The 27498-nt window shown below is 55.0% G+C and overlaps 1 protein-coding gene across 4 annotated transcripts; it reads right to left on the minus strand.

The window, feature by feature from the left end:
* Positions 1 to 669: 669 nt before the first annotated feature.
* Positions 670 to 26172, minus strand: MTHFSD (methenyltetrahydrofolate synthetase domain containing). Of its 4 annotated transcripts, none has more exons than XM_045439910.1 (8): positions 25561 to 26172; positions 21556 to 21659; positions 20019 to 20132; positions 17028 to 17141; positions 14736 to 14826; positions 12297 to 12409; positions 11910 to 12035; positions 670 to 2492 (listed from the first exon to the last, which is right to left on the minus strand). In XM_045439910.1, the coding sequence occupies exons 1-8, from the start codon at positions 25574 to 25576 to the stop codon at positions 1983 to 1985; spliced, it is 1188 nt and encodes a 395-aa protein (XP_045295866.1). In that variant the 5' UTR covers positions 25577 to 26172; the 3' UTR covers positions 670 to 1982. The 4 variants fall into 4 exon arrangements, with proteins under 4 accessions (XP_045295866.1, XP_045295865.1, XP_045295867.1 ...); XM_045439909.1 differs by lacking the exon at positions 20019 to 20132 and adding an exon at positions 19873 to 19986 and having other exon boundaries at positions 25561 to 26154; XM_045439911.1 differs by lacking the exon at positions 20019 to 20132 and adding an exon at positions 19873 to 19986 and having other exon boundaries at positions 21556 to 21765; positions 25561 to 26154.
* Between the last annotated feature and the right edge of the window lie 1326 nt (positions 26173 to 27498).

A 27498-nucleotide genomic window follows, 5' to 3' on the forward strand; every position in this document is an offset into this window, starting at 1 on the left:
CTTCCACTGGTCTCAGCATCCAGGACTGTCGCCTGCGATGGCTCCTGGGACAGCTCTAGGGCCGTCGCCACCATCACTGACACCCGAGCCTCGGGAACAAGAGTCTGGGACGCTGAGCACCCGCCTTATACTCTGAGTGCCCTTCCTGGTGGCCCTGAGAGACTGGCACTCCCAGGCCTGCCCACAGCAGGAGGAGGAGAAAAGGCGTGTAGGCTGGTACGTTCAGGGTGCTTCTATCTCAGGCACTTGGGTCTTGGGTTTTGCTTGTACTGATCTATTTCCCACAAATATAAAAATGGTGAACTCACTTGGATTATCTGCATTTCAACATATCTGGATTATTCTGGATGCAACGGACAGAGAAGCCAAGCAAGCTGGCCTAACTGGGAGGGATGATGCCATAGCCCAAGGCAGAATGGTGTCCAATTGCTGTGATCAGGCACGTTCCTCCCCCAGCCCACCGCCCCCCCACCCCCACCCCCCGTTGGCTCCGACGCACCCATGCCCGTATCCCATGTTTCCCAGGCTGCGTATCCACCAGCTGTCCTCACGGCTGGGACACAGCACGGGGCGAATAGGACAGCCACACGCTCAGCTCCTGGTCTCCTGGAGCACTGGTCGAACGGTGACAGATCGACGACAACAAAGTCCACGAGGACTAAACGAGAATATGTCAAATACAGGGAAAATTTATGGAAAAAAAGACAGGAGAAACAAGGCAGTAAAGCAAAACAAAAAACCGTGAGGAGTCAGACGACCAGACTGCTGCTCTGGGTGAGGGGGTCAGGTTCAGCCTCTAACATCTGAGCCGGGCGCTGGGTGACGAAGCAAAAGGCAGCCACAAGGGTGGGGTGGGCGGTACAGGTGGGAAGAGAGAGCCCAGAAGATCTTTCTGCCCTTCGTTTGATTCCTGACGCCTCGGGAAAGGAGCCTACATTTACTGAGCAATGTCAGGGCAGGCTTTTCCGACGTCTCCATGGTATTTTCGTTGTAAAGCTAATGAGGAAGTGCTTTGGCGAGGGAGACCGAGTGCCGCAAGGTTTTCTTGAAAGCACAGGCAAGCCAGGCCCTCCTGAGGTGTAACAATGTGCTTGCAACGTGCCCAGTACGACCTGCTGGTGAAAAAACTAAAATTTCTCACGTGTATACATTAAAAAAAAAAAAAAAAAATCTCCATGTAAATGCTTTCTTTGACTTTTTGCCCAGGATCCATTGCAAAAGTGCTTCTGTTTACAAAGCATAGTTCAGCCAAAATCCAGTTTGCTTTTTAGGAAAAGTGGAGGGAAAAAACCAAGAAACAAACGTGGGGCATTAGGCAAATCGGCACGAGCGTCTGTCACTGTCTGTGATACAGGCTGGGACAGCTCATTCTCCATGGCAGGTACCTCCTACAAGACCATGTGGAGTGGAGGCTGTTCTCCCGGACGGAGGGGTGAGGCCGGAGAGGCAAGGAGGGCAGAGCAGTGAGGTGCGTACCACCCCCCAGTCACACGGGCTCTCCGTCGCGGACGCCAGCGCCAAGTTGTGACAAACAGCCGTACCCAGGAGACCGCGCTTGTTGGCTTCTGCGACTTGAACACAGCTCTCCCCCTGCGGTGGTTCCAGACCCAGGATCCCGGGACAGCAGGGCGTGTACCTGCCCCGACCCCTGCCAGGGCCTCGCCCCTTACTCCCCCTCCCCCCAACCACAAACCCCTGGCTGCCACCGTTTACTCCGACTCGGTCCCCTGCGGCCTCTGAATAACCAGAGAAGCCAGTGTGGTGGCAACACCCGGCAGGTTACGGGACGCAGACACAGCAGGGCTGGGACATGTCGGCCGGGAGCTACTGGCTGACTCTCTACTCGTCAGGAGGTCCTGGGCAGTGACACAAGGCTGGGCCATCCTGGAGAGGCCTGGGCCCAAAGCCGCTCACACAGCAACGCTCTGCCGAGTCCTGCTGCCACGCCCCTCAAGTCCCACGGGGACCGGAGCAGCGCCCCATCACAGGTCGGCGACGGCCGGGCGACAGTCAGGCTGTGGCTCCTGCACGCGGCCGCCCGGCAGGTCGCTGGCCCTCCGCCGCCTGGCCAGTGACACCGTCACGGTGGCCGCCCCCAAGCGCAAGCCCTGCAAGTGGGAGACGGCCTGCTGGGCGGAGGCCGGGGCCTGGTAATGCAGGAGGGCCCTGCCCCGGGGCCCCTGCCAAGTGAGCCTCTGGGGGACCACTCCGAGTTCTCGGAGGGCTCTCTTCAGCTCGCTCACTCGGGCGTCCCGGGGAAGGTTCCCGACGCAAACGGTGCCAGTGGGCCCATCCTCCCCCTGCGCAGGGCAGGGTTCTGGCAGGGGTGGGTCCCGGGGCCCCCGGACGGCGGTCAGGCGAGCTGGCTGCTGGCTGCTGGCTCCCAGGAGGCGCCGGGGCTCGTCCCGGAGGGTGACGTCTTTTCCAGCCTGCTTCTCTCGGTGACGAAGGCTTTGGAGTACTGGGATTTTCCCCATCACCTCCCCGCTGATCTGAAAGAGCAAAGTAGTCCCAGGGGTTTCCCGGGAGCCCCAACACAGTCACGAAGGAGGAGAAATCGAAGTCGCACGGGGGCCTCTGCCACACACGCTCAGGTAAGCAGTCTCGGCCATGCTGCCCTAGGGGCCCACCCTGGCCCTCTGGGAAGCAGGACCCCTTGGTCCCCATCCTGCCCCAGCTTAAGTGAAATCTGGGACCCCGAAGCCACTTCAGACTGTGCCCGACGTGCCACGGCAGCTGGCAGGAGTGGAACGGTTTTCTCTACTCGGGAAGCAGAAAAGTGAAGGCCTCCTATGCAGAAGGGATAGCGGGGAAGGTCAGTGGAAAGAGGGTGACGGGTCACAGGTGGCAATGCCCCTGGTGACCTCCATGATAATCGGGGCTTTCTGCCTCCATGCCAGCCCCTCCTCCCAAGTCCCCACCCTGTGGGTGGGATGAGCTCTTTAACGGGGCTCCCTGGGGCCTTCCCCCTTCTCCCCACTCCTCCACTGGAGGAGCGTTCCTCAGGGACCGAACCTTTCAACGTGTTGCCAAAAATGCAGAGACAAGGCAAAGCTGAAACAGAACGCCACTTCTGAAAACACTTTCTAGCAACGGGTTCATCAAGCTACACAGCAGCGCTACACAAAACGTTAAGTCTCAATGAACAGGATTTCTACTGTGGCTCTTTGGGAAGCTGCAACAAAGGAGGCGGTAAAAGCACCCCGAGACAGGAGGCAGGGCCCCCCTCGAGTACCGGGATGGACAAGTGGGGTCCGCGCATAGAGGGGACTGACTCGAGCCCACTTGCTGAGCCTGGACGACTGAGCCCGGGACAAAACCCGTCTTCTGTCGTTTAAGGAATCACACGGCAGAAAAGGAAGAGAAAGGCATGCGTTCTGTCCTGCGTTAGGGCACAGAGCTTGTACATGACCAATTACAGGGCATGGTGGGCAATGGTCCCAACACGGGACTTCCCACAAACGTGGGCACGTCAGGATACGTATCAGCATACGAGCTGGATAGATGTAACTTCCCTCTACAAGTAAATAGCCCTCCTAGTAACGATGTTCTCTTTCCATTCAGAACCGTATGTCACTAGAGTAATGGTTCTTATCCTCGGCAGGTGTCAGACACCTTGGGAGAGAAGCCGGGGTTCCTTCCCAAGGAGGAGTCCGCCGCAATTCTGTGCGCAATTTCCCAGTCTACTCCGGGGTCTCCAAACCGCAAGGGGCACACAGGCCCCAGGTTAAGGATCAGCGATTCAGAGAAAGGGTCAAAGAAACTCAAACGCCTAAGAACGGTCGAGCCCCGCCTCACAAACTTCAAGGCTGCTGGTCCTTATTAATTTGGCACCTGGTTCTCTCTCCCAGCACTAAGTGGACAACACCCCCACCTTGGCCCACCTCTCCACTGGCTCAGATCCCTCTCCAAACGGACACCACCCTCGCTCCTGGGCACGTCCACGTCAGAAGCCTCTGTGCCCGGTTCTTGCCCACTCACGTCCTCAGAGCAGCACAGAGACTCTCAGCTGCCACAGACCCTGTTCAGAGAAAACCTCCCCCTAATGTTTCCCAGTGTCGAGACGCAAAGAGACAAGCAAAAACCACGTCTGGGCCATGGACACATGCATGAGATGTAGCTTCTCTTTTCTAATCAAAAGGGATCTTTCTTCCCCTGGACTCTCTGCAATTCTCCCGAACTGATTCACTCAAAGGTGACAGAACTCCCAGGCCAGTACCCTGGAGGCTCTGGTCCCAAGGGGTCCTGAAGATGGTCTGGTCCAGCAACCGACCCTCCCATGCCTCCATTCCACCTTCTTCAAGAGTTCACATTCCTGTGTCCTTTCAGAGTACTTAAAAACAGATTTAAACTGGTCATAATCAGATTCTTTATTTTTTAAGGAATCTCTACACTCGACGTGGGGTTTGAACTCACAACTCTGGGATCAAAAGTCACGTGCTTTTTTTTTTAAAGTTTATTTATTTTGAGAGAGGGAGAGAGTGTGTGCCGAGAGTGATCAGGGGAGGGGCAGAGAGGGAGAGAGAGCATCCCAAGAAGGCTCTGCACTGTCTGCCTGTGCAGAGCCTGACGCGGAACTCAAATCACAACTGTGAGATCGTGACCTGAGCCGAAATCGAGAGTTGGACGCTTAACCGACTGAGCAACCCAGGCGCCCCAAGTCACATGCTCTTCCAACGGAGCCAGCCAGGTGCCCCCAAACTGGTCATATAGGTTCTTCAGGATGTCTTTAAGTTACCAGATCTAGTATTTAGAAAGGATGACCCAACTCAAAGTTGCAATTAGTCGGAGGAAACGTGTGACTACGTACTCCTGTGGCAACGCTGAATGTCGTTCCACCCAACACCCGCGAGGCCAGATCTCCTGGTAACAGCACTTGCGCCAGCACCCGCTCCGAGCAGTCTTGGCCAGGTGATCGCCCCACATGCTGAAACCCCCCCGTGCTTCTGCCCAGCGAACCACGGGGCTCCCTCCGGCAGAAGCTAGCGTTCTCAGGGAACCTGACCCAGGGACGAGGTTCCACACTCAGGCAGCAGAGATCCATTTAAAAACGCATCACGTGGGGCAAAAGCACACCCGCTCCGCACCCCACAGGGGGGCGCTGTATCCCAAGCAGGCACACGTACACACTGCGAATGGCTGAACAACAAAAATGTTCTCACTGGGTACACATTCTGAGCTAAGTCTACAGCACCGCAAACACACTCAGACACACACACACACACACACACACACACACACACACACCCCTTTACAAAGGGAAATGCCAACTGCGTCACTGTTGCCTAAAACTGCTGGTCTCAAGACAGGATGGTTTCGGGTAAGGAAGGACAAAGCTCAGCGTCGGCTCATGCTTGCACGCCCACACGTTCTCAATGGAAAAATCTCCCCGACTAAGAGGTGGCCACTTTTGCCACTTTCCCAGCTGTCTGCCATTCCTGTGCTCTTTGCGGAGCGGCTGGGGCTGACGGCTGTCCCACAGCTGACACAGAGGCCTCTGTGTGCCAGCTAGATGGGCTGGCTTCACGCTCAGGACAGTCCACGCGGTGCTACGCTGTTTTTCCTGGCTGGCCATTAGGAACATTTGTTACATTTGTGAGTGTGCCATGTGACACGAAAGATTTTTGCCTATTAAGCAAACATACAAATACATTTCTGCCTTTCAATAACTAATCATTCCATTAAAAGATAGTATAGCGAATTTAACTTTCTTTTATGTGCCAAAACCATTCTTCACTGACGTTTTACGAAGATCGTGTATAAACATACATTCTCTTTAAAGATTAAAAATCCTGTCCCCTAGAAATACATGCTAAATCCAATACAGATCAGCAGCCTAACTCTCAAGGCACCTGCGGCCAACTCAGAAGGAAGACTCCGGTTCTAACCTTGCCTCCACCAACCCCTGGCTTCAGAATTTCACACCTGTTGCTTTTCCTGACTCTCCCTTTACTTGAGCAGAAGATACAGAGACTGGGAGGGAGGATCCTCACTCTGAAATGCTAGCACACGTTTGAGCAATTGCTGGCAAAGGAACAGGAACACCGTACGTATTTCTCATGTGACATACAATGTCCACAAAAATTAATACTGTCACACATGAGACCAACACTTGTCATTCATGGATCGAAAATACTTTTATTTAAAAAAAAATTTTTAATGTTTATTTATTTTTGAGGGGGGAAGGGAGGAAGGGAGGGAGACAGAGCATGAGCAGGGGAGAGGCAGAGAGAGAGAGGGAGACACAGAATCCGAAGCAGGCTCCAGGCTCCGAGCCGTCAGCACAGAGCCCGACACGGGGCTCGAACTCACCAACAGTAAGATCATGACCTGAGCCGAAGTCGGAGGCTCAACCGACCACCCAGGTGCTTGGATCGAAAATTCTTTCAAATACGGTACTTTCAAATGAGCAAGGTGAAGCGACTCGAGTAACCAAGCACGCAAGAACACAGCACAGCTAATGAACGTGCTGTCTTGCAGAAGTCATTCCTGCCTTGCAGCATCTGTTGGCTAATTATAGTGGCTCCTGATTGTAACAGGGCTCGATTTGTACGTCTTTTTGCACAGAGATGATCAAAGGTGTCACTTAATAGAGAAGGCCCCACAGGGCCACTCCTTTATAATTATGCTCTTACTGTGGGTGCTGAAGGACCAGGAGGGCAGTGACCGCACACCATCGCCCCATCGCATGCCACACCCACAGTCAGGAAGAGAGGGGCCGTTTGGGGGTGGCCATGGAATCACTACGCAACATGGGGTAAAACAGTGTTTACTTGCTGGAACACATGATCACCTCCAACCCGTGCCACACATGCCAGCTTCTGTCCACACACTTCGGTGCCTGCCCATCCTATGCTGTTCGGGGGGTGGGGACAGCCCGACAGACGAGCCCACGAGCGCACGAGCGCAGGGAGTCCCCTCCCACCGGGCCAGTTCAGAGCCGGGTGTGGCACGCGTTCCTGCCAGGCGGCTCCGGGCTCAGCTCCACACCGGGGCGTCCGCCGCGCGGGGAAGAGCGGCCCGTGCGGCCCCACCTCACGCACAGGCAGGTGCTCTGCACCAGCAGCTGGGGCAGGCCAGCGTCACCCCCACGCACAAGCACAGGACTCCTGAGAACTGGGGCATCGTCTCAGGCACCTGTTCTTACCCCCTGGGCGCGCGGCAAAGGGAGGCTCGTTGCAGAACTGGAGGCGAGCGCCCGGGGAGAAGGCCGCCCGCGGAAACCGTCTCTCCTCGGTAGTGCAGACGGGGGGCGCGCGCCCGCTGTGGGAAATTCAGAAAACGGTGAACAGAAATCGGAATCCCCCTCTCGGAGACGGCTACGGTTAACGCGCGGGCCTACCCCCGCCCCTTCCTGCGCGGGTTCCAGCGCCACGGGCTGAGGACACACAACACCGCAAACGTGCAGAGACGCGCACACTGCCCGTCCATCCGGCACGTATCACACGAGCGTTTCCTCTCACCGTCAAATACTCTCAAAAGGCTGCGTGTACTTTAATGACAGGGTTGGCATCTGGGACCCTGACGCACCTCAGGGCCCTGCATTATACGGGATGCACGCATCTCTACCTGAATTTCTAAGTATTTCTCTAGGACAGGTTCCTAGAAGTTCAATTACTGGGACAAATACAGCAAATCTTTTTAAATGGAAGCATCGGCCTAAGTCCCCGGCCCCGTTGTAGGTGTGGCTCAGTCCACATCTGGCTGTTACTTCCAGACAACACTGTGATGCGGGATCGGAAAGCGGGCGTCTGCGTCCCAGGACGGCTGCTGCTCACAGAAGAGGTCCCTGTCCCCAAGCCCTTTTCCTCAAGGCATGTGTCATTCTCAAGAAGTCAGTCAACCGGCATGGTGACCATCTGGGAACAGCACTCCCTAACAGCTGTGGATGCTACAGAACTTTTTGTTCCTTTGAGCCTGTATACAAGGATGACCCTGGCAGAGCCCCATTTCCTCACTGAAGGACAAAATGAGTTGATCCGAGAAAGACAAACATCCAGACGTTGGTCAACAGAGTCCCACTGCTCCCCTCCGTAATCAGTGATAACACCTTTCCCACAATTACTGCAGGGAGCAAAGGGGCTGGGAAGCAGTCCTTCGATCTGTGGCTTTGGTGGCAAGGAGCAGTCTCGTGGGTGCCCTGGGTCTCTCTGGAGCTGCAGCCACACCCCGTTGCCTGACCACGTCTCCAGGGTACCCTTAAATAAGTATCATACCCTCCGTCTACCCCGTTCTAGCTCAGCAGACGTCAATGAAGGCGCGGGTCTCGCTGTCCTGAGTTCCAGTCCGGCGGGGCCATACGAGGGGAGTGGAGGTGTCAGAGACAACCTGGAGCCCCACGCGCAGAGGGCCCCGTCCTGCTTTCCGGATGCTCATCTGGGTCTAGCGGGCAGCCAGGCTCTTGGGCAGGACACTGCACTGCTCTGTCATGACCCGCCACCTTGCAGCCCTGGGAGCGGATGGGGCTGTGCGGGGGCTCAAGCCAGAGCTAAGGAGTGCAGGTCACCTTGCACATGGCCGTCCACATCTGCCTGGGGGTTCGGGACCCACCTCAATGGCCGGGTCTCATACCGTCCACCGGCCAGCTGGGCAGAGATCCTGGGAGGAACACCTCCTTTCACCGGGTTGGGCCTGCTGGGCTGGGGGCTCAGGGGGTTCTGGGTCCTCAGGGAGGCAGCTTGTGGCTGGAGTGGGGCAGTCATGGCACCTTGTAGCTTAGGGAAAAGTCCCCTGAGTTTGACAGGTCAGCAGGTGAGAGGCCACTCTGAGGGAACAGAGGAACCCACGTGAACAGAGCAGACGCACTTTCCAGGAGGAACGTCTCTTTCTCCTTCACTGAGAGGCAGTGAAGGGCACACGGTGATAACGCACAGCCACGGAACGACTCGGGCCAGGCCCAGTCTTGGCTCAGTGAACGTCTCAAAGGGGAACCGCGAGGACTCTGCCAGCACCAACAGCGTCCACACACGTTTCTCACAATTACCGACTTCCATTTCACGCCTGTGACAGCCATGCCGGCGACAAAGGGCAAGTTTAGCCGGTGCTTCTGTGCTCTGCCTGTGGGGTCAGCACCGACGCTCTCCACGCTACAGATAAACTAATGGGGGCGGGGGGAACTGCAGAGGGTGCACCAAGGTCACAGATACAGCGACTGAGAGGCCCTACGGTGGCTGCTGAGCTCTCCAAACTACTGCGCCCCCTGGTCACCTGTCTTTAAAATCACAAAGCACTTGGGGCGCCTGGGGGGCTCCGTCAGTTAAGCGTCTGACTTCAGCTCAGGTCACGATCTCGTGGTTCGTGAGTCTGGGCCCCGCGTCGGGCTCTGTGCTGACAGCTCGGAGCCTGCTTCCAATTCTGTGTCGCCCTCTCTCTGCCCCTCCCCTGCTCATGCTCTGTTTCTCTGTCAAAAATAAATAAAACATTAAAAAAACTTAAAGTCACAAAGCACAGGCAGAAAAGAGGACAAGGTGGGTCAAGGGCCCCCCCTCCCCACTGCCCAAAGGAACTACAGCTGGACAGCAGAGTCCATACCCGCTGGCCCCCAAGCGGGAGCACCACGTGCCTCTCTCAGAAGGTGGGGCAGAGGCCAGGGGAATCGAATGCTGCACAATCTTTGTGTATTAAGAATGAGTAAAAAAAAAAAAAAAAAGAAAACGTATCACACTTTGTACTTATTTCGTAACCTTCATCTGGGAGGTCTACAGTGTTTAGAACAAAACTGTGAGTGCAGATATTCCACAAAACAGACGAGAAGCAAACTCGGGGATTCTAATACCCACACGACAACAGTCTACGGGGAGAATATCAACAGGAGGATATGCCAACGTGTATCTCATAGTCCATCTGAAATCAAACCGTATCCTACGACTGAACTTCCCCACCCCTTCCCAAATCCTCAGTGGAATTCAGGGGTTCCCAATGTCAGTGAAAATTCCTTCCGGCTGCACACAAAGCAAGGCCAGAACAGAAGCCCCAGGGACTGGAGAAAGTCGCTGCTTTCACATGACCCCGTGCAAAGGGACGCCCTGTGGTGGGAGAACTAACACAGGACCCCAAAATGACAAATGGCCTTTTAAAAGTTTGAGATTCTTGGGGCACCTGGGTGGCTCAGTTGGTTAATGAAGCATCCACCTCTTGATCTCGGCTCAGGTCATGGTCTCACAGTTCGTGAGTTCAAGCCCCACGCTGGGCTCTGTGCTGACGGCACAAAGCCCGCTTGGGATTCTCTCGCTCCCTCTCTTTCCCTCCTCCTCCCCTGCCTGCACATGCTTTTTTTCTCTCTCTCAAAATAAACAAACATTAGATAGATACATAGATAGATACATAGATAGATAGATAGATAGATAGATAGATAGATAAAAGTTTGCGATTCTTGGGGCACCCAGCTGGCTTAGTCGATAGAGCACACAAATCTTGACCTCGGGGTTGTGAGTTCAAGCCCCACGTTGGGCGTGGAGCCTACTTAAAAAAAAAATAGTAAAAATAAAAAATAAAAGTTTGAGATTCTTGCTCGGGCCTCATTCGCAATCGATCTTCCAGGAAGGGGCTGAAACAGTGGGGGCGTCAAAAACCAGTAAAGGCCCCAAAGCCCTATGTACAAAGTATGGCTACTTCTTTGGGATCTCTGGTTCATTTGGTTTTCTTTTACACGCGAGGAGTTATCTTCACCTAACACGACCAAGAACATCACCTGTTGATATTTTTCTTGTTAAAATCAGCAGAATGTGACCATGGCTATTCCCCAAAGCAACACGTCTTTGTTTTTCTTCCTGGAGAGGCCACCCAGAATCTTCCTAATGTGGGCTGCAGTCGGCCTTCCGTCTATGAAGCGCTGTCCTCCAGGGGACCTGCAGCCTTGCTGTAGTCAGCCTCTTGTGTAGCCTGCCCCGACTCACATTCTCAGCCGTGAGCAAAGGCCACCTTGCTCCTGTGACCTGTGTATCAGCCTCCACTCAGAGCAGCTGTGGCCCTGAATTCCAAGGTAAACCCAAGTTCTCAGGAGAGACACCGAGGGACATCTTAATACTCACTAAGGGTGCCACTGGCTTCCCCACGGCGCTCAGCACACACTCGGACCCCCACCGGCCCACTTTCAGGTCACGCCTGCCTCTCCTCTCCGCTTTCGTCGGGCTAACCTAGAAGGAGCCCAGAACTGCCTGGCCGTGGCGTCTGTGGGAAGGCCCACTGGGCCGTAGCATTTCATTTTGGTGTCAAGCTTGGAGGTGGAGGTTACGGGGTCTCCGTGCCCAAGGGGAGGCTGCTTTCCAACTCTGGACAATTTGGGTTCCAGGGATGGAAGGTATGGAACAGAGGCTTCAGTCCATACCAAGCCCAAGCTGTGCCCGTCTCCTCAGTAGCTCTGGCTGGTCGCCGGCAGGTGGGGCCCTAACCTGCAGGCTGGCCTCTGGGACCGACTTCCTACTGCAGACTATCGTGCCGTGTGCCGTGCAAAAGCTGCGGATAAAAGTCACCAAGGCATCAGCTTACGAAGGCCATGGGTACCGCGTGGACAGCCAGGTCACACGAGACAAGCTGGGACTCCCAGCGAGAAAGCCGATGAGGCAGCAGGAGGCTGTGGCCAGGACGGTGGCACGCAGCCCTGAGATGAGACGCGCCAGCAAGGGTGTCGGGGCATCGGCCCTCCGAGTGGGCAGCTCTTTCTGCCATGGACAGCTGGTGCCCTGCGGCGGGAGACCTTGCACCTGCCTGCTTACCAGAATGTCACAGGATTGCAAAGTATATTCTTGGGCCCATGCCGGGAGACAGATTCAGGAGCTCAACTGTTCAAAAGCTCGCGGGTGATTGTAACGCACAGACACGCCAGGCCTGGGGACAGCTGCCATGCCAAAGGACGCCACACAGGAGGGGATGCCTCTGAGCTACAGGCCACTGCCAGCCACGGCACCCACCTTGGACCATAAGATTCCCGTTGGCTTTGGGCGCTCACACCCCGTGGCAACGACTCTCGTCGGAGTGAGAATGTAGTCCACGGTGAGGTCGTGGTCCTCGAGCAGCGCTTCAGGTATGTCGATGACCTGGTCAAACAGAAGGGGGTGAGGGGGCTGGCGGGCACACGGCTCCCGTGATCACCGCACACACAGTAGATGCACATGCCGGGCCCGAAGGGAGGCCTCACCGCCATGCTGCCAAACAGATCCGGCCCCCGCTGATGGCCACCACTCGCGACAGCCGCGGAGCGAAGGCAGAGACCACTCTGTCTCTGTCTCTCTCCCTCCCTCCCCTCCCGCTCTCTCGGGTGTGGCAGTGGCTCTGCTGGGCCCGTTCACAGGCAGCACCTGGCAGTCGTGGACGATGGTGACCACTGGTGTCTCCGGGCTGACCGCTCCCATCGACACCATCATGGCATATTCCAGATCAGCATAACCTTCTCCCTTCCCAATTCTCCAACCTAAGAAACACGCGGAGCATCAGTAGTATCTCCGGAGCACATGTTTCATTAGGTCACAGTGGAAGCAGAAAATATCCCCGGCCCCTCCTCAGAAACTGCCACAGTGAGCCCACGGGCGGGCGGCCCCCCAGTAGTGGGGTTCAGGGGACAGAAGACACTGCACATGCACAGCGGTCAGCACGCAGTGACGTGAACCTCGAGCCCGTTAAACGTGTTACAAGAGGAAATGGAACCTTGTTTGTATGAGCAGAACTCAGGTTTAAAAGTAACGAAAGAGCAGTTTCTAAGAAGATTAAGAACAGATTTCTACTAAACACAAAATCTTTTTAAGCTATTTCTCTTGGAAGAGAAATAAAAACAAAACTGAGGGACAGGAGATTTAAGACGGCCTCACTTTGTCTTGTGAAAAGCCCCACAGGAGGGTGGGGCCGGCGGCCCTGGTCCCAAACTGCAAAGTCCGAGGTGGGGCGAGCGGAAGGCTGAGCCCGAGGCTGGACGAGAAGCTACGCGGCAGGAAGGAACGCGGCAAGACAGGAACCTGGCTCCCAAGAGGATCGACACCGTGCCGTTAGGAAGCCCGTGACACTGCAGAAATCCTGACTCCTGCACAACCTCAGCATCAGCATCATCACAAAGGGCATCAGTGCTCACGGGTCTAAAATGCTGGTCTGTCACGCGACTCTTACAGTCACCAACGTCCAGCCACGCGTGCAAATACACGAGACAAAGACAGTTCCATGCAGAATTGTCTGAGTCACAAAGGATGTGGACAGTCTGCACGAAGAGACAGGCAGGTGAGCGGCAAACACAAGAAATGACCACCTTCGCTCACCATGGAATGCAAATCAAGCGGCAGGTGGCACACGACTGCTCACTACGGGGCGGGTAAGCACCAGAGTGTGGTTATTCTAGTTACTGGCATGGGAGCAGCGAGGGAGGCGAGCTGTACAGGGCTGGGGATGCGAGGTGGGTTATGTGGCTACAGCCACCAGGGTTTAAAGTCCACCCTTTGCCTCGGCAATTCACTTGCTAGGATTATGCCACGGAAAGCCCTGGAAGGCACTACAGACTCAACCCCAGGACTCTGGCTCCCTTTAGTGTTATCTGTAAGGGAAAAGCCAAAACCAAACCCTGGTGACTGACACCTTAAGTGCCCATCAGTCTGCAGGGACGGACATCATCCGGCAGGACACACAGTGCTGTATGTGCTGCTGCCCCCTTCTGGGGAAACAGAGTCAGCACAAACCACCCCAGAGAGAACGCAGGACACGAGTGGACTCACAGGCATCTCTGTGTCGACACAGGAACTACGGACGGTGGACGCCTGGGAAGGGCACGGGTGATGCTTTGAGAAGCGCCTGATCATCTTTGAAAAAAAGGCCCTGCTAATTGCCCCTTGCCAAGAGCACGGCCCCAAGCCTGTCCCCGGGCCTCGCAGCCTCTGGGAAGCCAACGCCAACCTACCCAGGGCTGTGCTGCCCCTCCTCCTCTCCTCTCCTCTCCCGCTGCACCCACCTCCGCCACCTGACACGTAAGGGCCAGCCCTGAGGTCGCTTCCCAGATGATGCCCAGCTTGAGGCCTTAGGGTCACTCTGCTGACCCTCGCCGGTATCAGTGCTCACTTCTGGGTCTGGCACCGAGAACATCACGCCACAGTTCAGCCGCTGTGTCTGCTCTTCCCAGGCCCTGCGGCCCAAGGCAGAGACCACCCAGAGCTGGCCTGACACGGGGCCCACAGCAGGCACCCAGGAGACGTGTGCCTCTGGGGACCCATCCCCAATGACACAGACAGAGCGCGTAACCGGAATACAGAGAAAGCAAAAGCGCGAGCGAAGCACTACGACGGCTCCCATACTAGGGCAGAGTGAGAGACAGAGGCCAGCCCCCCGCCCCCACTCCCCCCTCCGAATGGCAAAGCACCAGGCCTCCCGGTCAGGCTCGGGACAACACGCATCGCCCAGAGGCCGCTGCTTCCTAACGGAAACAAAGTTTAGAGCCTGACGTTTTCCCATTCACTGGAGGTTCTCCAAAACCAACCATTACTGACACACTACACACAAGTCCAGCTCTGGTTCCAGGTAGCTTAAGAACAGAGGAAATACCTCTCACCACCTGAACAGAGATGATGTCACTTTATTTTTCCTGCTAAGAAAAATGAAAACACTGTAAAGGTATTGAGTGTGAGGGACAAAATGAATGAGAGAGACAGTGGTTACTCAGAGGAGAGGAACGTGTCCAGAAACTGAAATTACTTACCGTCAGGGTCTAGGAGACAGACAGACAGCAGAATGTCAAGCTGCAGGTCACGGTGCGATTTTAACCTTACCTTTTTCAGAAACGGCAACGGACCCCACCACCACCAAGTCCACAAGGACCCTGGAATCCAAGCCCACGGGGGTGCTGTAGTTGCGCACGCCCTGCGAACAGAGACGTGGGCCTGAAGGCTTCCCGGGCGGCGAGCAGCTGGCCCCCCTCACAGTCCACGGGCGAGGAGCTCGCAGGAGGCAAACTCGTGCCCTACGACAGGCACACGGCATCGTGGGAGCGGCATTTAGGATAACTTCCCACAGTTTCTGCCCCAGGGAAGATGGTGCTTTGGAAGGGACAGCACAAATGAGTAAGGCGGTAATTTCACAATACGGAGCAAATCAGAGGAGTGCCGTGGTTAGAACGGGGGGGGGGGGGGGTCACACGGAACCACGCGCAGACCCCTGTGCGCCCCGTGACCTCAGCAGGAGGAAGCTCTCTGACCTTCAGTGTTGCCATCCGTAAGGCAGAGGCGCTGCCCACGGCCTCGTCAGGCTGGTGTTGGAACCGAAGGAGATGGCAGAGGCGATGCACTTCGTGCATGAGATGGGGCCAGCAAGCGTGTGGGGCAGACTAATCAAGTGTGAGATGCTGGGGGCCGCCTCTGGCACGCAGAGCGTATTCACTCCTGAGATAGGACTCAACCCACACCCACCTAACGTACACACGTTTACACTGAGGGGGCCCGTATTTCAAGAACAGGGGGGCTGATGTGGTCCTGCGTCTCAGACGTGAAGGGGCACAGATCAGTCCGGCAACCAGATCACGGCCCTGCACGGACCCACGTCTGTGTCCCGCCCTCCACTGCTGGGCAGTCACCACCACACGGCAACAGCCGTTGTGCCACTCGGCTCTGGCAGCACAGATAATCAGCGCACCATGACCCGCATCCGTGCACACGCGCGGCCGTGAGGCTCTCTCCACGTTGCCATTTTCCCCAGCCAGGAAGAAAAGGAAAACCTCCCTCTCGGGTTCCGGTGCGTCATGTCGTAACAGAGCCCGAACTCGGCCGTTCAAACCCTACTGAAGCTCAGTCACGAGTGCTGGCCCGGCTCCGCTCGGGGCCCAGTCACACTTTCAGGGGCGCGTGTGAGGGACCGGCCATCTGACCCGGGCCTCAACCCCAGGACGGGAACTGTGCTTACTGTCCCGAACCTACGACTGCTGTGCGGCTCATCACGCTCCCCGCCGGCTCTGGGAAACGCAAGTGCGTACCCGTGGCCCGTGCTGCCAGCCGCGGACCATCCCACAGGGTGCATTTCTGAACACCAACCAGAAGCACGACGGTCTCTCGTTTTTCTACTTTGAATTTCCCTTTGCACTTTTTTCTACATGTGTTTTATTACCGTACTCTATTACACGGGTTTTTGTAAACCACATCAGATTCTATTTTTGGAATAAAGTTATCGATAAGTGACAATAAGCGTTCAATTTTTAAACATCAGACTTAAGCGGAAAATCTCTTTTAAAAAGGAGTATCTCTTAATTATACACCTGGCTACAGACACAATTAGCCCACGGTCATACACCGGTTGGAAAATCATGTTTAGGTGACACCTGTGCAGCCTCCACTGAAATGCCCCGTGTCACAGAGCTGCTGATACACAGCCTTCAGCCAAAACCACTGAAGGAATGAATTCTACACCATTTATTGCACGATTCACACTTGACCAGCATTATCTGGCCAGGTGACCATCTTATCCTGCTTATATTAAAATGACACGATGGAAAAAATAAATAGGAATATCTTGATGCCTTATTTTTCATTCCCAATAGATTAGGAATCAAAACGAGCTGGGGTCTATTCCAGGACTCTGAAAAAAGTCACCAAATTCTATTTCTTCATCTGCAAAACACAAGGCAAATCCCACTACAGGGCAGCCTAGGATAGTATTTACACACTTCTGTTTGACTACACTGTGAGACACTCCGGAAAAGCCCGTCCCTGAATTACTCAAGTCGTTATTCAGAACTGCTGAGGCCACTTCCAACTGAAGGGTTCTGCAAATCCCTGAGTCCCCACTTGCTCTGGTGGCAATCCAGAAATTGCTAGATACCAGACAGTGACAGGTCAACATGGGGAGGTGTCAGAGGCCAGGTAACTTATTTCCTCTTCCTTTTTAACAGGAACTTTACAATCTGCAAACCTGTGCAAGAGAGAAACCGAGCAGCTCAAATGGAGCCCCTGTACCTGTGGTTTTTCGACGTGGCTCCTGTATCACGGGACGGCTGGATGCTTGTCCACTTCTGCTCATCTGGCTTTGCAGAAAACGAAGTTCAGTTCTATGGGGCACTTTGCGCCCGCACTTACCTGAGAGGTGGCGCATTTTCTCAAGACGTCCTTCGTTGCGCCGGGCGGCGGCGTGATCTTATTAAACAACCCCGTTCTCAGCCGTGGTGTTGGCACCAACAATGTTTTTTTGCTCTTTTAAAAGAAAGACAATCAACGAATTATCAAGTTAAACCCAGGAACTTCTTGTGTGCATTTTTAACGTTTCAGGCGCAGAGGCAAGTTGCCGTTACTGGCATTGTTGGGGAACGACTTCTTTGCATGCCTAATTAAATACAAAGAGTCACTCGGGCCACTAGCCCACTCCACAGCTTGTCACCAAACACGAATTCCAGTTTACTTGCCACTCAAAATCGCCAGGCAATGACGATGCAAATGGGCACAGAAGCCCAAGGATTCCAACCAGGCCCTTCCTGTGGCCCCTCCCCGGTGTTACACCCTCTGTAGGTACAATGCTTTCACTGGGCACCTGCTGCCCAGCCTGAGCCTTCTTTCTGTCCAGCAGATTCCAATCTTAGATCAGGGCTCATTATAATCGATATTTTGGATTGACCTGAGTCCACAGCCCCTTTTCTTCTATTTAGTTCCCAAATGCCTTGGTTCTCCAAGTGTGGTCCACAGCCAGCAGCGGCCCCTGGACGCCTGTGAGAAATGACCAGAAGCTCAGGGGGCAGGCACACAGGTGACTGTGATGCCCAGGATGGTTCCAGAACCACTGCCACAAGCATCCCTGCAGATTATGCAGGGGCAGCCCATGAGCCAACTGTAAACTTATAAAATCTTTGGTGTAAAAAGAGTATATTTCAGTCTTTGTGCAGGAGACGACAGCCTGAGACCAACACAAGACCTATAAAATCGCGGGTTGGCATACTTAAAGCCACGACAGAGGAAATATTTCAACACAAGCCGTGACCACGTGCTCTTTTCGAGGTCTGGGTTCATCTGTAGTCTGGAGACGCTGGTGTGCTACATATTATTCTGGTTACTCCCTCTTCTCTGGAAGCTTCTCACCTACCAGCTCAGTGGCTCTCATCCCTACCTGCGCTTTAAAACCACCTGGGGAGCCGTCCAAGACTTAGCCAAGGCCCAGGGCCACTCAGAGCCTCTCATTCAGAAGGTGACATCAGCAATGACTAGTTTTCACAGCTCCCTGGGTGGGGCCGACGTGCAGCCAGTGCTGGCCTGGCCAGCGGCTCTCAAAGCACCAGTGGGGTATCTGTTAAAAAGAGGCTCTAGAAACTAACTGAAGGTCTGGGAAACCGTGTATCCCCAAGAGCAGGCCTCCGTGTCCCCAGGCACCGGCTGTGGCCACGTGCGCCACCGTCCCTGCCAGCGCTCAGGAGGTGTCGCAAAGCCTGGTCTCCCTGCTTCCCAGGTGATTCTTAAGCTACTGAGTTTCCAGCAACAGCGAGGAGCTGGCGGCCCCAGAGCGCGGGGAGCACACGTGTCTTTTTCACCAGCACATCCCCGTGCTCACAACCTGGGATAGAGCACGCTTCTCCAGCGTGGCCATTTCTCTCCCCTGAAGAGAGAGAGATGTGGAGGATGCTGCTACTCCAGCCGCCACGTGGCTGCGTTCCTACAGGACACCGGGACTAATCTCCAACCCGCTCAAGGCTCTGACCTTGTGCTGAGGGGCCGACGGTTAAGAACCTCGCACATGAACAGAGCTGGCTCCACGGTCACGGTGTGGGTCACGATCCCAGCCCCACCACTGCCAACGTGGGCCTCGGCCAAGTCACCTGACCTCTCAGGGTCCAGTTTCCTGTGTCACGAGGAGCGGGGAATCTCCCCAACAGGGCAGCTGGTAGGATTTAATGAGGTGATACAGCCAAGTGTTCAGAGAGAGCTGTGCCCTTGCACACGGCGGGCACTCACTGCAGGCCCTTCTCTGCTGCTGCAAAAATTACCTCTCATTCATTACAGTGAACTATTGTCCAGGAAAATAAGGCTGGCAAGACAGAATGCTTCCAGAAGAAAAGCCTAAATGGGGGTCTCCCCCTGCGGCTGAACCACAATCAGCAAACGTGAGGATTCCCCACACACGAGCCTTGGAAGGGCCAGAGCAGGAGCCCCGCAGCCCCTCGGTCCCCACAAAATCACCTTCAGGTGCTCCCTTCGCCACAGGCTGCAGGCCGCCCCCAGGCCCGAGGCCTCGCGGGAGCCGCGGGAAAGCCGGCCTGCCACAAGGGGCACGGCTGCGCAAGGAGCTCCGGAGATCCCTGTTCACGTTCTCCACGGCGACTGGTCTCAGCAAAACCACAGCCACCATCACCTTGAATTGGTGACGTTACTACCGCTGTTATCTGCATGTTACTGCTTTTACGGTTTATACTTAACTTACACGTTTTGGTTTTACAGTTGCATGGGAGCTATGAGCGTTTAAGTTTATACCGTTCTGTTTACGTGTACTAAGCTAGTGAACTGACAGCAACCCTGGGGGAGTTTTGTTTTTTTTTTTTTCTTTAACAGGGGCCTACATGTTTTAGGAGACGCTGTTCTAATTTATATATTCTGGAGATGCCATCAGATCTCTCACACACGGGTTATCAAAAATGTCAAAGAATTATGATATAAAAGCAGCACAAGTCAATAATCTTTCTCTTCTGACGAAGCACATCCGATTTAAGAATGCTCGAGGTGACCGTTCTGAACATCTTTTACCTGTGGATTCAGGAACACTCGTGACTTCTGACAGACAAATGAAAGACACGTGGACCGTCCTCAAGTAAAACTCCCAGGGTGTCCTGCCCTGGAGGGAGTCAGAAGCCCCATCTTCCTCAACAGAGGCTTGCACACATTTGCAGGCACCTGGAGCCCGCATCTCACCAGCGGCCAGGGCTCTGTCTCAGGAAAACGGGGTTACCTGCAGCGCCAGCAGCCGGACGCCTTCCAGCGGTTTGTCGGGGTCCACTTTAACTTCCCGTGTTCTGGCAAAAACTTCTAGGTCTCTGATGTTTTGGCAAGCCAGATAAGAGCCCTAGTTAGGCAAACAGACAGAGGTGCACTTACGTCGAGGACCAAGAAGCGAGCGTTTGTCTGGGGAGCGTCAGGATTGACCTTAACGGTTCTGGCCATTTTGAACGCCTGCAAGCGTGGGAGGTGCTCGGCAGCACGGGAAGCACCCTGTTTTTAAATGCAATTGCACGTTACCGACAGGATGGCCGGATCCCGGGCCTACAGCACGCGCGCGCGAGCGACTGCTCTAGCTTTTTGCCCAGACGGGGCGGGGGGGGCACTAATTCTCAGGCAATATTCAGGAGTCCCCCGGAGAAAAGTCTGGGAAAGCAGTCAGTGTAAAAGGAGCTAAAAAAGCCAGCCTTACCCCAATTTATTTATTTTTATTTTTTTAATGTTTATTTTCAAAGACAGAGTAAAAGAGACAGAGAAAGCGTGTGCCACAGGGGAGGGGCAGAGAGAGAGAGGGAGAGCGGGAAACCCAAGCAGGCTCTGCCCTGTCAGCACAGAGCCAACGTGGGGCTCGATCCCATGAACGGTGAGATCATGACCTGAGTGGAAATCAAGAGCCAGACGCTGAACCACCCAGGCGCCCCATCCCCAGTTTATTTTTAACTGAAATAAGATATACATTCCAAAAAGGCGTAGACATCGTGTACAGTTTGATGAATTTTCACAAAATGAACACGCCTGTGTTTACTACCGCCTAAACCAAAAAAGAGCGGACTGCCACCAACTCTCCAAGTTGCTTCCTTTTTAAACATTTTTTACTGAATCTGTGCACCTTTCTCTTTCTCCTGTACCTCACGGCAATTTCTCTCCCTGGGAAAACAAGCACTAAAACAAAACAAAGCAGCAACAGAAATCATACAAAAAGCACGGGTTTTCGAAGCAACAGGGGCTTGTTTCCAAGAGGCCGGGGGTGGGGAGACGAGGTCCAGCCAAAATGGAGGATGACGGCAGGAAGCGGCCACACATGCTTTGGGCTGACGGGGCATCGGTGTGTTTTCAAAAAGCGCTTTGTCTTTCTTGTGGAAAACGAGCCAAAAGTATGAGCTGTGTATGTTTGCTCGTCCAAGTAAACTTGTTTCCTGTGCACGCTACCACACACAGGCATCTCGGATTAGCTTCTATTCTGCACACGGGGAAACTGAGGCCTGGCATCACCAGGGGCTGCTGAAGCCTTCCTCTCCAAAGAAACTGGCTGGGGCTCCCCTCTCAGAGCGCATCACTCGCTGCTGCTCTTAAGGAGCCGCTTGTGAAAAGGCACCACAAGGACATGCTTGCAGCCAGGACAAGTGTCTTACTCCCTGTCAAGGGGTGAACAGGCCCCGTAGCATCAGCTCGTGACGGGATGCCACCAACCGCCAACCCCGCGCAGAAGGGCCAGAGGCCGCGAGAGCGAAGCTTAAGTGACTGGGATGAGGGGCGTCTCAAACCAGAGGCCAGGCCAGCGGCACGGATTTCGCACCACTACTCACTGCCCACCCCACTCGGATCCACCACGAGGCAGGACAGTGACCGCATGACTAACTCGCTCACTCGGGACTCTCCTGTTTTCCTTCTGAATGCTCCGGGAAGGCTTCAGTACCTTGAAGTTGGGAATCCTGTGATGAACAGGCCGGGGAAAATCCGCTAAGTTTCGTGATTCCATGTAGTCCCAGATCTGTTCGCGAATGTCCTGTTTGGAAACACCTATGGCAACAGGGGGGGGGGGGGGGGGTTAACGCGGCAGAAGGGAGTCCCGCAGAGGTGCGGCCACTCCAGCACGCTCGCGCCAGGCCAAGCCAGCGCTTCTCATCTGCACAGCGAAAAATCAGGGTTAGTGATAAAGTCACAACAGATTGGTAACGTCCGAAAACAGAGTAAACTCAAGACAACCCAGGTGTTTAATCCAGCCCTGCTGAAAACAAAACGCAATCCAAGCCCCACGCGCTGTCCTCGCTTGGAAATGCGCGTGCCGCTGGGTCAAGGCACTGCAATCCTCAGTCTGTCCAGCTTTGCCACGGCCGTGATTAGTGCGCTCGGGCTGTAAATCCAGAAAGCTTGTCTTAAACCTAAGTGCTTTGTAAACCTATTATTTTGGATTACCAATTACAACCTCCTTTATTAGCGTAGGAATTTCTTTTTTCTATATCCAATTTAGGAAGGTGCATTTTTGGCAACAAATAATCTTTATTTGAGCAGAGCAGTGTTGATGAAATTTGCATTAACCACGTACTCTTCCTAAGAGTCAAGAACCATACGGAGCAGTTTCCGGTTAGGTACCAGCACCTTCCTGTAGGCATATTTTTACATATTCACTTAATTTCCATTTTTGTTGGTCCAAAAGGATATCCTCGCACTTGCTCAGAAGTCTGTTTCAAGTCACTTTACCTACTACTTGATCTGTTTTCTTTTCTTTAATATTTATTTTTGAGACAGGCACAGAGAGTGAGCAGGGGGAGGTACAGAGGGAGAGAGGGACACTATATCTGAAGCAGGCTCCAGGCTCTGAGCTGTCAGCACAGAGCCTGATGCAGGGCTCGAACCCACGAACCGCGAGATCATGACCTGAGCCACTCAGGTGCTCCGTTGTCTGTTTTCGTAACAATTTGTTGTGCGGCCAGCACTGCGTATCATGAGGCAGGGGACTCCCCATGAGGTCATCTCATGCGTGGGTATGCTCTCAACACCAACCTGCCCTAACTGCCGAGGGCGAGTGCTTCCTACCCTGTGCCGTCTGAAAGTTGCCGCAGGAACACACATGCATGGTGTTTAGGGAACATGAATCGCTGTAGCTGGCAGTGAAAGCCGACCTCTTCTTTTCAGAGAACTTAGATGGTGTCCCTTACAGCTGACAGGAGGTGCTACAGTACTGTGTGTGGCTGGGACACCTCTCGTCACCTTCCTGGGCGCATACCTGGGGCAGGTACAACTTCATGGGTCCCGAGTCTCCCTTAAATGAGTGCAGGCTATTGAGACGCGACCCAAGGGAGCAGCCCAGGATCAGAGAGAACGGGGAGTTGCCTGGATGGGTGGTGGGATGGGGCTGGCAGCTGGCTTCCCCCCATAGACATTTCTGAATAGTGTGGCTTTGATTCATGTGGATCAGTCACACTCCAAAAGTTTATCTTTCATAACTGGACACTCTTAACACAGGCAAAGGGAGCTATACTGACAAGCCCCTCCCCTGGCCGCCTGCTGGCTACCAGGTCCCTTCCCCCAGGGCGGTCAGTGCACCCCTTGTTTTTCTCCTGAATTCTTCCCAGGTACGTCTGGCCCCACAGAGGAGACACTTCGTGTCACCACCTCTTCCTAAGGCGGCGCATCACGCAGACAGCCCACACTGCCCCGCACATTGGTGTTTTTGCCGGACATCTGGCAGATGGGCCCATGTGGTATACAAGAGCGCCGCTGTCCTCATGGGAAGCCGCATGGTTTTCCACTCTAGGGACAGGTCAAAATTTACCCAGACAGTCTCCTTCTGAAGGGCAACAGGTGGTTTCCAACCTTCGGTTACTGACGTGCACTTCGCCACCCGCTGCCCATTTTGCCCCCACGTGTTAACCCCCCACGTGTAGTTCTAAGGGGTAAGGGCCACAGCCACAGGCTTCCACTAGCCTACACCGTCTGGCTAGGCCTAGAACTCCCCAGCACGGCATTCGGCCCAGTCCCAGAGCCTCTTGGGGCCACTGCAGACGCCGTTGGTGCCTCGTGACCCTAGCTGTGCCTCTGGGCCGCTCCAGAAATCAGCACTGCAGCTGTGGGAGCACTTCGGGACCCGAGTCTATAAGACGCAGGCTGAGCTCACAATGCTGTCAGCCTGGGTGGGGCCACACAGCCAGTTTCCAGCACTTGGCTTGTCTTTCCCACCGGGAGCTCTGTTGGCAAGTTGGCTCAGCTCTGTGTCCCTTGGGCAGACCCTCACTCTTCAGGCCTCAGCTTCAACACCACCTCCAGGAAGCCCGCCCCCTTCCACTCTGCTCCAGTGTCTGGGGATCTCTTTGTCACAGGGTCACAAGGAGCTCTGGCCTGCAAAGCCTTGCTGCGCATGTCAGCCGCATCTCCCACTATTCCTCACTTTGGATTCAAAACGTGGCTCAAGCATTGTCGGTCCCTGGTTCCACACACCTGCCCACCTCTCTGCCTCACAGGACTTGGTACCTCCTCTCCCTTCAGGGACACACCACATCCCCCTGGAAGTATTTCGAGGGCCCAGTCACAGACAGATGTCCCTCCTTCAGGAACTTGGAGCATCCTGTCTGGTTTTTTCAAACACAATTACACTGGCACAACTATAAGATTACTACACTTATCACTTTCACTAACAACCCACAGGTGCTACAGTATCCCCAACACCGTGCAGGATACTGTGTGGGACACAGGAAACATAAGAAATTGTGACCCTTGCTCTGGGGAGTCCATCACAAACATCTGAGTGACTCCCATTTAGAAAGCAATGGGCTGGTTGGGAGGTGCAGGGAGCCTGGAAGGGCACAGGTCCTCCTACATGTGGAAGGTTACAGAAACATGGGAGATGATTAGGATAATAAAGATGACGTATATTTATGTGTGACATGCCCGAACCCTGTTCCAAAACTGCCTATTCACTCCCCTCAACAGGTTGTGGGCCCTGTCGGGTGAGCTAGGGTCTCACTCATCCTCTACCTCTGGCTCGGAGCTCAGTCCCAGCACTTGGAAGGCATGTGAACTACCAGCACCTGTTTACTGGGCTCTTTACATACTGCACACCTGGGAAGAGCAGAGGTTTATTTATTCCCAGACCCTGGCTCACTGTGGGCTTTAGTATTGGGTGTTATCTTTGCCAAGAAACCCTGCAACCATCACCAAAGCTCTTCTCCACTAGAGGAGCCCAGGGGCAATGAAGCAAGTGTCCTCAGTGCCTGGACAGGGCCTGGTACAGTGACACCTCAGAAAACATTTAAGAGGGCGATTTTTCTTTTTAAGTTTACTTGTGGGGGGCGGAGGGGAGGGGCAGAGGGAGAGAGAGAGAATCCCAAGCTGGTTCCGTGCTGTCAGCGCGGAAAGAGGGGTTTGAACCCATGAACTGTGAGATCGTGACCTGAGCCTAAATCGAGCCGACTGAGCCCCCCAGGCGCCCCTAAGAGGACGCTGCGAACCGGCGTTTAAGATACATTGCTTTCCAGCCCCGCCCCTGCCCCTGGAAACCAAGTTAAATTGGTTTCCGGTGAGCCGTAAGCGCAGCTCTCACAGGTGGTAGTTACGACCGGCACGGGGCCCACCGACACCACCATGTGCACAGCAAGTAGCCCTGTCTCTGTTCTCCCCATTATCTTTACTCCGCAAGACAGCGCCGGATATCAGGGTCGGAGACCACCGCCGGGTAGACCCCCCACGCCCCGCTGGGACCCCTCCGGGTGCCCCCGTCTCTCCGGTGGTCCCCGGCCCATCCCCTCTGGCCCCGCGCGCCTCTCCGGTGGTGTCCCGGCGGCCGCTCACCTACTCCCCACTCGGACAGTGGGTGACCCGGCGGCCCCTCACCCGCCCGCCCCGTGCCCGTCCGGTGGCCCCTCACTCGCCCCCACGCCTGCCCCTCTGGTGGGTCCCGCCCGCGTCTCTAGCAGTCCCTCACCGGTCCTCAGCTCCATGACGACGCGTTCGGCGAGCGACGCCTCCAGAGGCGGAGTCGGCGCGGAGTGACGTCATCCGCCCGCGCACTCTCCCCGCGCCTGCGTACTGACCGCAAGGGGGGCGGGGCGTCGCCGCGGAGGCCTGGTGTGGAGGCCATGGAGTGCGCATGCGCGTGCGTCTCCGCGGGCGGGGTGGAGGGACGTGCGCAGAGAGGCTGGCTGGGTTCCTGGGCTGTCATTTGTTCACGGAGCAAGCCAGTGTTGAGCGCCCGCTCCCACGGGCGTTTGCAGGGCGCTGGGGCTACCGAGGTGAAGAAGCCCCCGGCCTCTCAGAGCCCACTGCCGATTCCAACACACCCGCCTTCTTTTCTGTTCCCCCAGAGGCCGTCTCCTCTGAGAAAGCAGCCTTGATTGCTCCTCCAGGATGTGATTCCTCTTCTCTGAGGACATTACCGAGGGCATTTTAAGATGTCAGGTCGCTGGGATGGGACCCACTGCGGGTAGGATCGGGCCCAGCCCGGCCGCTGAGGGAGTCCGATGTGCTCCCTAGGGCCACACTTCGGTGAACACCCCTTGGTTTTACCGTGCGTGGCCTCTGGATCTCTAGAGACCGAAAGAACGTGGCAGCCTGCCTTTGCTCGGCACATAGGGTGTGTCAGTCTAAGGGCCAGGAACTGGCTGCAGAGACGGCCAAGTCCGAACCCTCTCTGGGCTCCACCCCAGCGGGACCGAAGGAGGGTCAGTTGGCGGGGAATTCAGGCTTTAGGAAGATGACCCTTCCCAAAAGGAGGCCGTCCCAAACCAAGTCGCCAGTAGCCACCTCCCGAGTGATTGCACAACCTTAGCAGTGCGCCTCCTGCATCATAAGCTCCAAAGAAGGGGCGGCTACTTTTCAGAAGTCTATACCCAATACTTGCTAAGATCCTGGCAACTGGCAGCACACTTGCAAAATAGGCAAAGCGTTTTAGCGTCCACCTCCAGATGCGGGAGATGAGGTTCTGGGTGTTCCAGAGACTTCCTCAAGCTCCTACAGAACGGAGCCTATGCCCTTTGCCGTCATCAGAGAGAACGTAATTGATGACAGTAGCAAACGCTGCTCCAAATGTGCCAGGCTCCAGGCTGAGGGCTTCCGAAGTCACACCTGAATGCAGTCCTCACAGCAGCGGTGGGCAGCCGAGGCGGCATCCACAGGGGAGGAAGCAGAGACTGGAGATTTTAAGGAGCCTGGCCCAGAGTCGCGGAGCCGGGAAGAGGCAGCACGTGACGTGACCCCAGTGTGCTTAACTACAAACCTTGCGGCTCCTGGCCACACCTCTGCCTTCCTAGGGGGTATTCGTGGCGTTAATACACAAAGACATCAGCAGCCCTTCGTGCTGCGTGGGGGTGGCCGTGTCTCTTACCGGCTCCCAAAAGGTTATAAAGTACAGAAGGTTATAAGATAGAATCTCTCAGGGAGATTGGTGTCTTTTCCCACTTTCAGGAAAACACCATAGATCTGTGGAGAACATTTTATGCAAATTGACCCGGCCCCAGCAGCGGAAATGTGTGCAAGACTCGCTGTGCTCAGAGCAGCGACCAGGGTGCTAAGCCACAGCCCAAGTCCCTCAGAAGGGAGGCCTGGAGCATCCCCCAGGCAGTAGCAAGCCACGGGGAACAAACTCCCTCCCTGGAAATTTCAGAAAGCAGGTAGCACTCCCCAGGCCATTCCCCTTGGCTCCTTTGTTCCATGTTTCAAATTAGAAGCGCCCCCAAAGCCCAGGCACTTGAACGAACAGGCAGTTGTGAAAGAGACACCCCTTAGAAGAAACTGGCTGGCTTTCCTGTGGAAAGGTATTCTAGAACTTTGACCCAATGCTTCAGACTCAATCATAGAGGCACACTTGCCCCTGGGTCCCTTGACAGTTTTTAAAAATAGACCTAATAGAGCCATTTTGGGTTCA

This window comes from Leopardus geoffroyi, chromosome E2 (genome assembly GCF_018350155.1).
Source record: "Leopardus geoffroyi isolate Oge1 chromosome E2, O.geoffroyi_Oge1_pat1.0, whole genome shotgun sequence".
Classification (NCBI taxonomy): Eukaryota; Metazoa; Chordata; class Mammalia; order Carnivora; family Felidae; genus Leopardus; species Leopardus geoffroyi.

Coding starts and splice junctions, on each gene's coding strand:
- MTHFSD (XM_045439910.1), bottom strand. Junction 20,133..21,555: donor ACAGGATTCCCAACTTCAAG/GTACTGAAGCCT, acceptor ATTTAAAAACAG/GGTGCTTCCCGTGCTGCCGA. Junction 12,410..14,735: donor CGTTGCCGTTTCTGAAAAAG/GTAAGGTTAAAA, acceptor CGTGTTTCTTAG/GTTGGAGAATTGGGAAGGGA.